At 50.8% G+C, this 12,085-nt stretch overlaps 1 protein-coding gene across 2 annotated transcripts; it reads right to left on the bottom strand.

Moving 5' to 3' along the window:
• Window positions 1–1,405: 1,405 nt before the first annotated feature.
• Window positions 1,406–8,943, bottom strand: LOC311432194 (solute carrier family 22 member 13-like). 2 transcript variants are annotated; one of them, XM_084510429.1, is made up of 11 exons: window positions 8,592–8,943; window positions 7,098–7,201; window positions 6,381–6,535; window positions 5,732–5,900; window positions 5,322–5,442; window positions 4,747–4,841; window positions 4,053–4,267; window positions 3,462–3,570; window positions 2,765–2,975; window positions 2,183–2,226; window positions 1,406–2,054 (listed from the first exon to the last, which is right to left on the bottom strand). In XM_084510429.1, exons 1-11 carry the CDS (start codon window positions 8,856–8,858, stop codon window positions 1,991–1,993), a joined length of 1,554 nt encoding a protein of 517 aa, XP_084366555.1. In that variant the 5' UTR covers window positions 8,859–8,943; the 3' UTR covers window positions 1,406–1,990. The 2 variants fall into 2 exon arrangements, with proteins under 2 accessions (XP_084366555.1, XP_084366554.1); XM_084510428.1 differs by having other exon boundaries at window positions 1,406–2,057.
• Between the last annotated feature and the right edge of the window lie 3,142 nt (window positions 8,944–12,085).

Consider the following 12,085-nt stretch of genomic DNA (forward strand, 5'->3'; position numbering starts at 1 on the left):
AAGTTTGTCAAAGCATGATGAGAGAGACAGTTTGGGATGGTGCTGAAGGTGGTTGTGGTGAGCAAATGTCAGGGACACTGTGGGTGGCTGAAGAGTTTGCCAGGACAGATCAATTTATGTCTGAGTCTTCTTCAGACTGTTCACAGCTGGCACGTGAGCAAAGCCCTGCTTCTGCACTTACATCCTAACTTACACCTGCATTCAGGTCAGGACTTCTTGACCTCCATTTCCCTCTTGGAGGAGACCCAAGTTTATCCATTAGGACCTCCTCACTGCCAAGGAAAATGCTCAGGCAGGGCCAGAGATATTTAAGGTGTGAAGGAGCAGCAGAACCACACCTAGACCCGTTGCCCGAGGCAAGGTGAAGCAGCTCCTGCTGCCAGAGGATCCCCCAGAGAGCACAGGAGCAATCAGCACAGCCCTAATGTCAGTGATACCATCAAACCCTGCATCAGCCCCAACTTCTCTCTGTGGGGTGGAGGTGTCAGGATCCCGGAGCCTGTCCTTTGAGCAGAGGACATTGTCTTCTCCTTCCTCCCAGCTCCATGCTGGGAAAGCCTCAGACCCATGACAGGAGAATAGGTTGCAGAAAGGGATACAGCAGAGAATGGCTGAGGAGGTAAGAAGCAATATTAGTGCTGCTGCCGTGACTCTCTACAATGAGTAAGTGTTAATGAGTCCTCATCTCCAGCCATGGCCAGGTCCCATCACACTCTTGCAATCTGAGGAGATCTTGTGTGTCACAGCCAAAGCACAGAATGAGCATTGCCTCCAAGAACGCCTGGCTTGGCATTGGAACACCCCAGCCTTCAAAACACTATTTACCACGGCACAAAATAATTGGAAACAAAAGGATGCTACAAACCTGAGTGATCAGCATTTTCCTGGGAACAAGATTTACGCTGTAAGCTTTGAAGGGGCAGCTCTGTGAAAGGGCACCAAATGCACTCTCTGACTGTAACTATGCAGAGCAGAAGAGGAGGCCACCCTTCTCTTGCCTTTGCATGACATTAGATGACACTAAATTGTGGTAGAGCTGGCAACAGCCAACTGAGGTTACCAGTAAAGGCTGACAATGACTGGGGTAAAATGTCCAGATGTCCACTCAGTTTAACTGAAATTGAAACACAGCGTGCACCACACAATTCAGGAAGCTTCTGCAGCTGCTCATAGAGGAAAAAATATTTAAACAAAGATTGTTCATCAGAAAACTTGGAAATAAAAATAAGTCCTGATTGAACCCAGTCGTTACCCAGAGTGCTTTAACACTCTGTTTCTGCATTGTTTGTGGCTGATGGAAACCAAACACATTTCCATCTGTGTGTTAAATTACAGGCTTCTAATTTCTGTGTAGAAAACACTCCAGAGCCAATAGCAGTTACAAAGGCCAACTGTGAAACAGTAGGAAAAAAAAAATCAACACCATTTATTATTCACATATTGCATTACAAGTGTCTCTTATCAAACGCAAAGTATAATTTATATTATTCATGTAGAAATTCAAATTCAACACCACATAGAAATACAACCTAAATACGTGTGTGACAGGGTTTCAGTGACATCCTGATCAAACGGCGAGGCTCGGGCCGCCGCCAAGGCTGACGACCCAAGCGATTAGTGCAGGAGGGACACAGTCCGGTGCTCGCTTGCCCAGTAATACCACTCTACTGGCAGTTCCTTATTGCTGTAAAACACGACAGGGATGGTTCCACGGGTACCAGTTTGCAAAGGACTGGGAAACACGTCGGGGAGGACTCGCACAGCCGGGCGTAACAGGCCGGGGCTGGAGAACAGTTCCAAGTGCATCTTTTCCACACGCAGAGTGCCACAGATCTCCTCTCCCTCTGACAACAAATACAGTTGGGTTGTTGATCAGCTGCAAGGCCAGCGTCCAGACAGCAGCGTCTCATTGTTCTGCTATAAAAAAGACTCCATCAGAGTAGACCTTCAGAATGTGCCCTTCCGTTCATCACTTTTTCTCCAAGCATCTTCAGACTGCATGCTCTGAGTCTACCCCATGCTCTTCAGTGTCTGTCTTGGAAAAAGTCTCCAAACTGCTAAAAGAGACAGGTAGGAGAAGAAACATTATTATATTGTATCCATCCTGACTTCTGAATAATTTCTGTATGGCCTTAAATTTACATTTTTTTAAATCTTTAAATTCAGACCTCCAGATATTTACCTCTGTTGGGGGGGTACCACACCTGTGTTGTCAGAAACACATCTCTGTGACACAGAAAAGAGTTAAAAAGCAAAGAAACACAGATTATGACTTGATGGCAGCCTTCAGAAGTTAGCCAAAAGACATGCAGCCTTCAACAACCTGCCTTCCCACGCATCTGTGAGCACCCATAGATACCTAATAAAGTACCAGGCTGCAATTCCACCCAGCCCTGTGGGGAACAGGAAGCTCGAAGCTACGAGCTGCTGAAAGCTGGAGAGCACAGCTACAAGGCATCAGCCCTTTTCTGGAGGATGGGGGAGCCAAGGGAAGTGCTCTCCACTCCTGGGGTATTTTCATTTCATGGACAGGAGGGCAGCAGTGACCACCATGGCACTGAGATACCCTTCTGGGATGTGTTATGGGGCAGATCACTACCACCCCTTTCCCTCCTCTCCGTCGGCAATGGGGCACCCCATTCCCTGCTCTTCCATCAATGTAAACCCATAAAGATGTCCCCACACGCAGCCCATGCAATGCCCACGGGCCCTTCTGTGGTCCCCCTGTCCCCCGTGAGCAAGAGGAGGCAGCGCGGGGGCTCACCTGTGCCGTGGGGCGGCCACCCCTCGTGTCATCCACCAGCTCGGCGCCACGGGTCTCGGGCAGCAGGAAGCAGAGCAGCCCCCCCAGCACGGGGGCACTGCCGAAGACGGCCATGGGGACGGCCCGGTGGTACTGCTCCAGGAGGCGGATCAGCGGGGCGATGATCCCCGCCACCCGCGCCGCCATCGAGCACAGCCCCACGCCGCTTTGCCTGCAGGAGCGAGGGGCGCTGGGAGCTGCGGGCCGAGCTCGGTGCCCCGGGGGAGCAGCGCGACACCACAGGGGGAGTGCAAGGGGCAGAGCCGGCGGCCATGGCATGCTGCCTCCGCCCTGCCCTGTCACCGGCATTACCACCACCATGGTGGAGTGCCACGTCCCCTTTTCTTCCCTCAGTGAGGGATTCTCATGGGTTTAGGTGCCCACACAGGAGAGCTGCATGCATCCGTGCTGCTCTCCTCAGCCACGTCAGCACTGCCCTGCTGAGGGGACAGGCCAGAGGTGTATAGGGCAGCCATGGCGGCCATGTTGTGCCACCTCTTCTTGCCCCTGCCCAGGGAACAAGCGCGCCTATGGGCATGGCAGGGTTCTTGTGCCACCATTGCCACCATCACCACCCATGGTGGGGTGCCACCACCTGTGCTCCCGTGAGGAGGATAGCCCTGTGGGAGGGAAGCCATAAAGCCTGGCGAAACCTCACCTGACGACGGTGGGGAAGAGCTCTGCGGAGTAGACATAGGAGCAGGAGAAGGAGGCTGAGGCGGCAAACTTGCCGATGATGGCCAGGACAGTGATCGCCACGGCCTGGTCTGAGGGGAAGAGAGAGTTGCTGTGGCTTCCATGGACAAGGTTCAGGCAGAGGCTCTGCAGTTGGACGTTTTTTTTTTGGGACAGCCCTTTCTAATGAACTTTGCAAGGAAATCTGCCAGCTAAGCTACTGGATACCACTCCCAGATATCATGTTTGGAAAAATAACCTTTGGACAACTGGCAACGAGAACATAGATTTGTTCCCAGGCCTTGAACGTTTTCTAAATCTGTGACTAGAGTGAGTCACTGAGCTACTGTAGGTCATCGGGAAGTGCTCACTTGAAAATATCTTATCTATGAGCTGGAAAGCATCTTGCAAACCTGCTCTTTCTTTCAGCCTTGCTTGCATCACCACCATAGCAGCAGGTGCAAAGATACTGGCTCTAGGCAGTGTTTAGGTAGAAACACATAAGGGGGAATAGGTTCTAAACCAGGATAGATAGGGGTTGGATTCTCTTTTGACTTGGGAAGAGGTTGTTCACCTTCAGGGATGCCAGCGATGAGGAGGCACATCACACCAGCCAGCAGCAGCAGAACAGCCTGACTTTTTTTCCTCCCAAACCACTGTAGCAGGAAAATGCAGGAAATGCGAGCTGGTAACTCCACTGCCCCAAAGGCAAGTTGTGTGAGATAGATGTCGAGACCAAAATTTGTCACACTAAGGCTCAGACCATAGTAGACTAGGCTGTCCACAAACCTGAAATGCAATGGAATGAAACATGCAATCAGATGGATTTTCTATGGATCTTTTCTTCAAAAATTAGGCTAGTTAGAGCACAAAACGCTTATTTAAATTCCCAGGAACCTCTGTTTTGCTTCTAGTCACCACTTGTGACAATTTTGCAGAACATAGTTGAATGAGGTAAAACAGTATAGACACTGATACGCTCAGCAATATTTATTCTGCAGCCAGAATTTCTGTGGGGACACAAAACTACTCCAAAACTCAGGGTCTGTCATGAAAGTGGAATTACAAACCCCACAGCATCTGGAATAATCAGCTTCTCCCCAAACCCAGACAAGATGGATCTGGTCCAGTGCCAGGAGAAAGAAAAATGGCAAACACAAATGGACATGAAAAAAAATAATGGGGTTAATTTACAGTTATGAATAACCTTCAAGACCTTTTTTTCTTCACCCAGAAGGTGGGAAAGAGGGAACCAGGCAATGTCTTACCAGGCACACGACATGATTAAAGTCACCTTCCGGAGGTGCTTCTTCTGAAGGAGATCCAGAATACTTCCAGGCTTGGTCTGTTTCTCACACTTCAGCTTCAAAATTGAGAAAGCAGAGAGTCAGAGCAGACAAAGGAAACCCGTGGCTAGCTCTTTTTCCAGCTGAAGACAAAGGATAAGCTCAGCAGGACAGGCTTGTGACCCAAAGCTGCTGTGGGAGGGGCGGCAGCCCAGCGGGGCTTGGCTCCCCTGCCTATGGTGTGGCTGTGTCGTGCAATAATTTGGAGACTGGGAGGTTCCTCAGGATGAACACTTTGTCTGTGCAGGGTCCTTGGGATGGGAAGGGTGGTAACTTCCCTGCCTTTGGGCATTTAGGCATGGAAAACCACAGAGCAGGGACCTCATGATCATCCTCCATACTTCTGAAGCCCTCCCTGAAGAAAAGCCCATCCCTAAATGATCCCAGCATTCATGGAAAGATGTTTACCAAGTGAGCCCAGCTCCAAGGAGTGCTACAAAGCCACACTCAGAGGCAGGTCTCTGAGGACGAGCAGCTCCCCACACTGGTTTTGGTACCTGCTCAAGGAGATCCGGGGGGATGGTGCGCTTGTTGATGGATGCTGCCTTCTGAAGGACTTTCTTAGCTTCTTCTATTTTACCTTTTGTCACCAGCCACCGAGCTGATTCTGGTAGCACCCTGCCGAGGAGATGGAAGCAGAAGATGCCCTGTGACCTGCTGACTTTCCTCGGAGCCCATCTCCCTGCAACCAGGCCCAGCAAGTAATGGGCACGATGTGTGATGGGAGTCCAAATGCCTCCTCCTATCAGGCTTCCCAGGGCTACATTTACGCCACATCTGAGGACCTGAAGCAAAGCAGCTACAGCTCTCCGAGGCCCAGTGGCTCAGGGAGATGTGCTGAGCTCTGCAGAAACCCCTCCGGCACCTGTCATGCCTGCGAGGAGCATACTGCCCACCTGCCTCTTACCAGATGTAGAAGAAAAGGGCAAACATAGGAGCAGATCCTGCAATTTCCAGCAACCTCCAGTTACGAATGCCATAGCTCAAGCCAGCCAAAATCATTTGTCCGATGGCAGAACAGCAGTGAGTAATAAGCACTGCATGTGGTCGATAGGAGACCCCAACCCATTCCGTAGCTGAAAAGAAGAACAGAGTTTGAGGGTCATCGTGAGTGATTTCCCCTTATTCAAGCAGTTTGTTTCTCCTGGAGAAGAACTCTCCAGGTGCTGAGGAGAAGACACTTTCAGTCAGACCTCCATTTTCAGAGACATGTTTGAAATGTTCTCACACAGTAGGGACACAGTTGACAGTTCTTCATACCCCTTTTCGTGTGCTGACAGCATCTTCTGGATTGGCTGTCCTGTCCCTGCGAGGGGAGCCCCCCCTGTTCCTGCTCTCCCTACATCTATCATCCTCCCATGTTATCTTGGTTGTCTTCCCTGAGCTGTCACCCTGAGAGAGGAGGAACAGGGCTATTATTAAGCCTTCATTTGAGAGTTCTTTTTTCTTTTTTTTTTTTTTTTTTCCAAAGCATGCAGGACTATCTTTTATGTCTTTTTCTATCATATCTTGAGAGGCCACATTGGTCTGCATCAGGGCAAGGGCATCCTACTCACCTAAGGCCAAGGCAGTAATCAGAATTCCAGACACAGCAGTTGCCACGACACATCTTAAGGCCATGTATACATAGAAATGGGGCACAAAGGCAATTCCCAAACCGAACAAGCTCTGGATGAAGATGGAGATCAGAAGGACTGGCCGGCGGCCGATCCTGTAGAGGAATAGGGAAGTTACTGTTGGTATCTGGAGAGACCCCATGGGAATCCAGAGGGATACACAATGATTTGGGAACCATTCACACCAGGGGTTTGACTCCTGTGTGAATAGAGCTCCTTGACCCAGGGAGGAAAAGACAGCAAAAGCAGCATTGCCACTTCTGGCCAGATGTGATACCAGTAAAGGTTAAAGTAACATGCCCTTGAAGGGCTCCCATGCTACCTCTGCTGACAGCATTGAGGACCAGACTTACACAGGCTGTAATACAGCTTCACCTGCGAAATGCCCTGTGTGCATACTGTGCCCTTCTCCATTCCATGTTCTAGGATCCCTAGAGACAACCTTGGGTAGCTGAGACAAGAACTGGGGCTGAACATGAGACTTCTGAAGGGCCCCTAAGGTTGTATCTGCCTCCCTCTCCTATCACCTCTCTTGTTGAGGAATGGGGATAGACTTCTGTGAAGTTTTGTGACCAGTGCATGGGCATCCTGAAGCCTCAGCTGTGTTGTTTGAGGGTGCCAGGCAACAACTCTAGATAGGTGTCTGTGTCTCCTCACCTGTCACTGAGTGGCCCAAAGATCATGGCTCCCAGGAACAGCCCCAGCATGTAGACAGACTGTGAGATGTCCGTCAGGTCCTTCCTGTCACACACGAGGTCGAACTGGAGGAGGGAAACACAGCTGCTTTTGCTGCTGACAGGCTCTCGCCATAGTCCCTGGGATCACAGATCCCTCTCCCGAGGACACAAGTCTCCAGCGTGTGTGTGAGCTGCACAAGCTGGAGGTGGGACAGACCCCTGGGCACTCAGTGATGGCCTCAAGCAGCAGAACCTGCAGGAGAGCATCAAGGCCAGGCAGCCCAAGGGAGCCTCCTGGTTGGGAAGTGTTGGGGGAAGCGGGGCCTTGGAGAGGGGTCCCAGCACCTGGCTGCAAAGGCCGGGCAGGGTGGGACAGGCTGGAGGGAGGAGGAGGAGATGGTGTAGGGGGTTTATATGGCAAAGTTTGGATAGTGGGGGGCCATAAGGGTGGCTTCTGCGAGAAGAATCCAGAAGCTGCTTCATGTTAGCAAAGGGCCTCGAAGCTGGCCAGAGCTGAGTCAATAAGTGATATTGTTTGTGCCTCTGTGAGAGCAGATTTAAGAAATGGAAAATCAATCAATCAATCAAACAAACAAACAAAAAAAACAACTACTGCACAACAGTAGCTGGGAGAGAGAGGATTGAGACCCAGCCCTGCAGACCCCAAGGTGAGAGAAGCAGGAGGGCAGGAGGTGCTCCAGGCACTGGAGAAGTTCCCCTGCAGCCTGTGGAGAGGCCCCTGGTGGAGCAGGCTGTCCCCCTGCAGCCATGGGTCCCAGAGCGTGGATGGGGGAAAGGTGCTTTTGGCCTCTTTCCTTTGTTTTCTCACTTCTCTAGCTTTTTAGTAATAGGCAATAAATCTTACTGTCTCCCTACTCTGGGTCTGTTTTGCCTGTCACGATAATTGCTGAACGATCTCCCTTTCCTTATCTCAAACCTTGAGCCCTTTGCATCGCTGTTTTTTCCCCCTTTCACTATGAGGAAGAGGAATGAGAGAGCGGCTGTGGTGGAGCTCTGTTGCTCACCCGAGTGAAACCACCACACAGGAGAGCAGCGTTTTTGCTGGGAAAGGATGGCTGGAGCAGGAGAGGGAAGGGATGCAGCAGCTGCTGAGGGGCCTCCAGAGAAACTGGATGTGAAATGGACACAGGGCTCCAGGGGAGACAAGGAAATGCCAGAGGCTGGGCTCCCTCATCTGGTTTTAGCCCACAGGAAGGTACCCAGGAGAAAGTTGGAGCTGGAACGGAGGAAAGAGGGAAGGAGAAATGAGGGAGGAATGTGGGGAGAGAGTGGAAGAGAGGTGCAGAGAGGCACCCCCAGGCCAGGTACTGTGAGTGCCTCGGGTGCTGGCAAGGGGCTGTGCGGTGGGCAGAGCACACGCTGGGCTCAGCCCCACCCCGCCTCTGTCTCGGCCTTCCCCAAAGTCCATCCCTTCCCCTGCACGTCCCCGGGGCGTCCGAAGGCATTTACAGACCTCGGTGAGCAGGGAGGGCTGCTGTGCTGAGGGGTACACCCAGCCACTGCTGCACTTCTCCGTGGCGTTCAGGCCGTACGCCACGATGGAGCCCAGGTCCCAGTCGACGGGCGAGTACATGGAGCACTGCTCGTACGCCCCGTCCACGCCGCGGGGCAGGGTGAGGTTCAGCTGCTCCTCCTCGGTCAGGTTGGGGCCGACGGCGCGGATCCAGCTGGTGTTGCAGTAGTGAGGCACGTCCACAACTATGAACACTTGGCCAATCATTTGGAAAGGGTTAAGAAGCAGCGGGAGGGAGAGCAACAGCACGAGCCATTTCTGATATAGCCCGAACTCCCCCAGAGCGCTTATAAAATCCCCAAACTCGGCCATGGTGTGTACCTCTATGTCCGGGCTGCACCAGAACGCCTTGCTTAAATAGCAAAACATTAATGTTTAAACTCTTTGAGCACTAAACCCCTAATCATTTGTGATAAAATGAGCACTTCTCATGAGCACCTGAATCAGCACGTTCCCCCATTAAGATGAGATATATCGGAGTCCTGTGGGACGCACTTTGCCACCAGCCATTCCCTCCCTGTTCCTGCGGCCAGAACAAAGGTGCCAGAGCACTGTCACTCTTGGGGTCAGAGGGCGGACAGCTTGTCTTATCCCAGTATCTCCCCAAACCTCCTGAAGGCAGCTGTGCTGCAGAGTGATTTTTTTCCAAATTGTGAGGTGTGAATGCACAGAAGGGGTTTCAGTGTGGGTTTTGGGGCTGGTCCTGTGCAGCTGAAAGAGAAGCAGGAGGGTTTGGGGGCCTGGGGCCACGTTCCTGCTCTGCCCCTGCCATGCTCAGAGCCAATGCTCCTTTGCCATGCCTTTTCTTACAGCCAACCCCCCCCTTGCCCTGCTACTTCCCATGCTGAATTACCCCAAATCAAATGTCTGGATTCGCAGGGCCGACTTCCCCAGCGGGACATGATGGCTTGATCTGAGCTGAACGCCTAGGACTGATGTGGCATGGTAAAGTTCAGGATGGACTTCCCATCTAGGAAATACTTGCTGCACAATTTCCAGGTGGACCCACTGTGCTGGTTTGTTTCTTGTCTTCTCTGGGGCCACATCTGCTGGCTGTGCTCCCTCCTCTCCCCCATGCACATCCCCTTTCAGACAAGGAAGGTTGCTTTTGCTCCACATGACAGGGCAGACAGGGGCTTGCAGCTTCTCATTCACATGTGATGCTCTCATTAATGGCTTAATGGGTGGACAGCCCACCCTGATGACTTCTCCTTTGGACAGGGAAATTGTTGGTCATCAAGGAGACATGATCTTGAGAGCTATGTCCCAAGCTGTCGATTTTCATTTGCCCCAGGTAGAAGCCCTGGTCAGTCATAAAACTGAATCTAAACTACAATGTCTTGAAGAGAATCCTAAAAGAGATTTGACTGGGAGAGTACCCTTAAGAAAAACATATCAGACTTGTCACACACACACAGAGCACACAGGGTTTGGGGATAAGAAAAGACATTGGCCTGGTTTTGCCTGAGGTTCTGATGTCACTTGCAAAGGAGATTGACCTGGTTTCTGCTGCACGTCTGAGCTATTTCCTGGGCAGCCTCTCTGAGTGCTTTGCATCTTTATTCCTGGGAACTGGAAACACAGATTGTCCTCAGTGTTTGAAATGCGGTGTGTGATTTGTCAAAGGTCTCCTGGCTGCTTTCACCAAAGTGATTAGGACAGGTCAGTGGACACGGACTTACTCACTAATATCTCCTCTCAAACCCTTCGTCCATCACCCCCCAGCTCAAGGAGTGAATCTGAGCCTCCAGAAGAGCTACAGAAGGATCAGACAAGTCCAGGTCTGTGTGGAGTAGGTACAGCACTGGTGTACTTATGGAAGACTTGACCTTAAAACATCACCCCCTAAGCTAATGGGAGCAAGGGGAGAGAGGAGCAATTAGATCGTGCATACACACACACCACATGGCTAAACATGCCACTGAGCTTTGGACCCACATCCTTGGACGACAGGAGTTGCTGTTGTTCAGAGACATATTGTGGGCAGGAGGCTGGCTAAATAACTTCCAGAGGTTTCCTTTTACTCCAAATCCTTGTTGTGGGGTGACTTTGCCGGGGAGATCTGCCATATAGAGGCATTTCAACCCCATCCTGATGAACAGGGAGGTAGGTGCCTTTCTCAGTGGTGCATGACCAGCCTACATGGTCTTCCTTCTCACTCCTCAGCCACCAGCATCTCCTGTGGCAAAGAGGTCAGGTTTTGACCACAAAAATTTCTTGTGGGTGACTCAGACATGCCTGCAGCCTCAGCAGAGCTCGGGATGTCAGCAGTGACTGTGGCTGGAAGCCCATTTGGACATCAATTATGCTGTGCTTAACCCCTTCAAGCCTTTAGGTCTCATTTCTCCATATCTAAATACAGCTTGACCAGGGCTGTGGGATGCCAGCACCTTTGTCCTGAGGCACTTGTCCCACCCCAAGATGAGACCAATTTAGCACCAAATGGGTCACGTAGCTTTACGGGCCACCCCTCTTTTTCTTGGACACACACTGATGTCCCTGCAGAGTGCACTGACTTTGCAGCAGATGCGGTCATTAAGCAGCTTTATTCCTTCAGCAGATCTGACAGAGCCAGTGTACATTTCAGCACCGATGTGGCAGAGATGATATGTGTATTTATTAATTGTTTTAACATCTCTATCCTTTTTATAACAGACAGCCAATTAACACGGTCAAAGCGATGTGCTCCATGAACCTTTTTGTAAGGCGTGTTCGTGTTTTGTCTCTCTGATGTTCAAGGTGAACTTGTTATCATCCGTGTAATTGTTACCCTCTGTAGCACCTGTGTTACGGCAGCAAAAGGCAGCCAGGGAGGGTCAGCGTGAGACCACACAGGGACAGCAGGACTTCAGGAGACCCGGATGCCTTGTCTTGCTCTGCCCTTCTGACCGGGTGACCTTGGCAAGGTCATTTCACTTATCTTTGCTTATTGTTATAAAAAGAGGATAATGACAGTAACCTCCCATGTGAAGCAATTTTCCAGTCTAAATAAGGAAAAATATAATGAGGGGAGCGAGATATCTATGGTTAAGCATAGACAAGCCATGTAATCAGCTCTAGATGTCTAAATATTGCTGTCTTTATGATAAATAGATATCTAAGGTTGTACTGTAATTAGTTGAGATCAATCAATAAGCTCAGTGGAGTTCAGAGAGCTGTTAGCTTTCTGAATGCAGTTGCTTATCACGGGCTGAATCACTCCCTGGACTGCATTGCGAGTGCTTACTGACTCTCCTTTAATTCTGAGTGGGCTTGGGCATCTGATTTATATTGAAATATTACTGTCGCAGACACCTAAACCAAATTTGGAGCTGAATTTTTAGTGTGCCCCCATCAGCTCTGCCTTTGCTCATTGCATTTTGCTTGTGCACTTGGGGTCAAGGATTCCCCCTCCAAGTGCAGGGAATGGGGTGCTGCTCCCACTGGAGAGGTTA

Source organism: Aythya ferina (assembly GCF_964211825.1).
Source record: "Aythya ferina genome assembly, chromosome: 2".
NCBI lineage: Eukaryota > Metazoa > Chordata > Aves > Anseriformes > Anatidae > Aythya > Aythya ferina.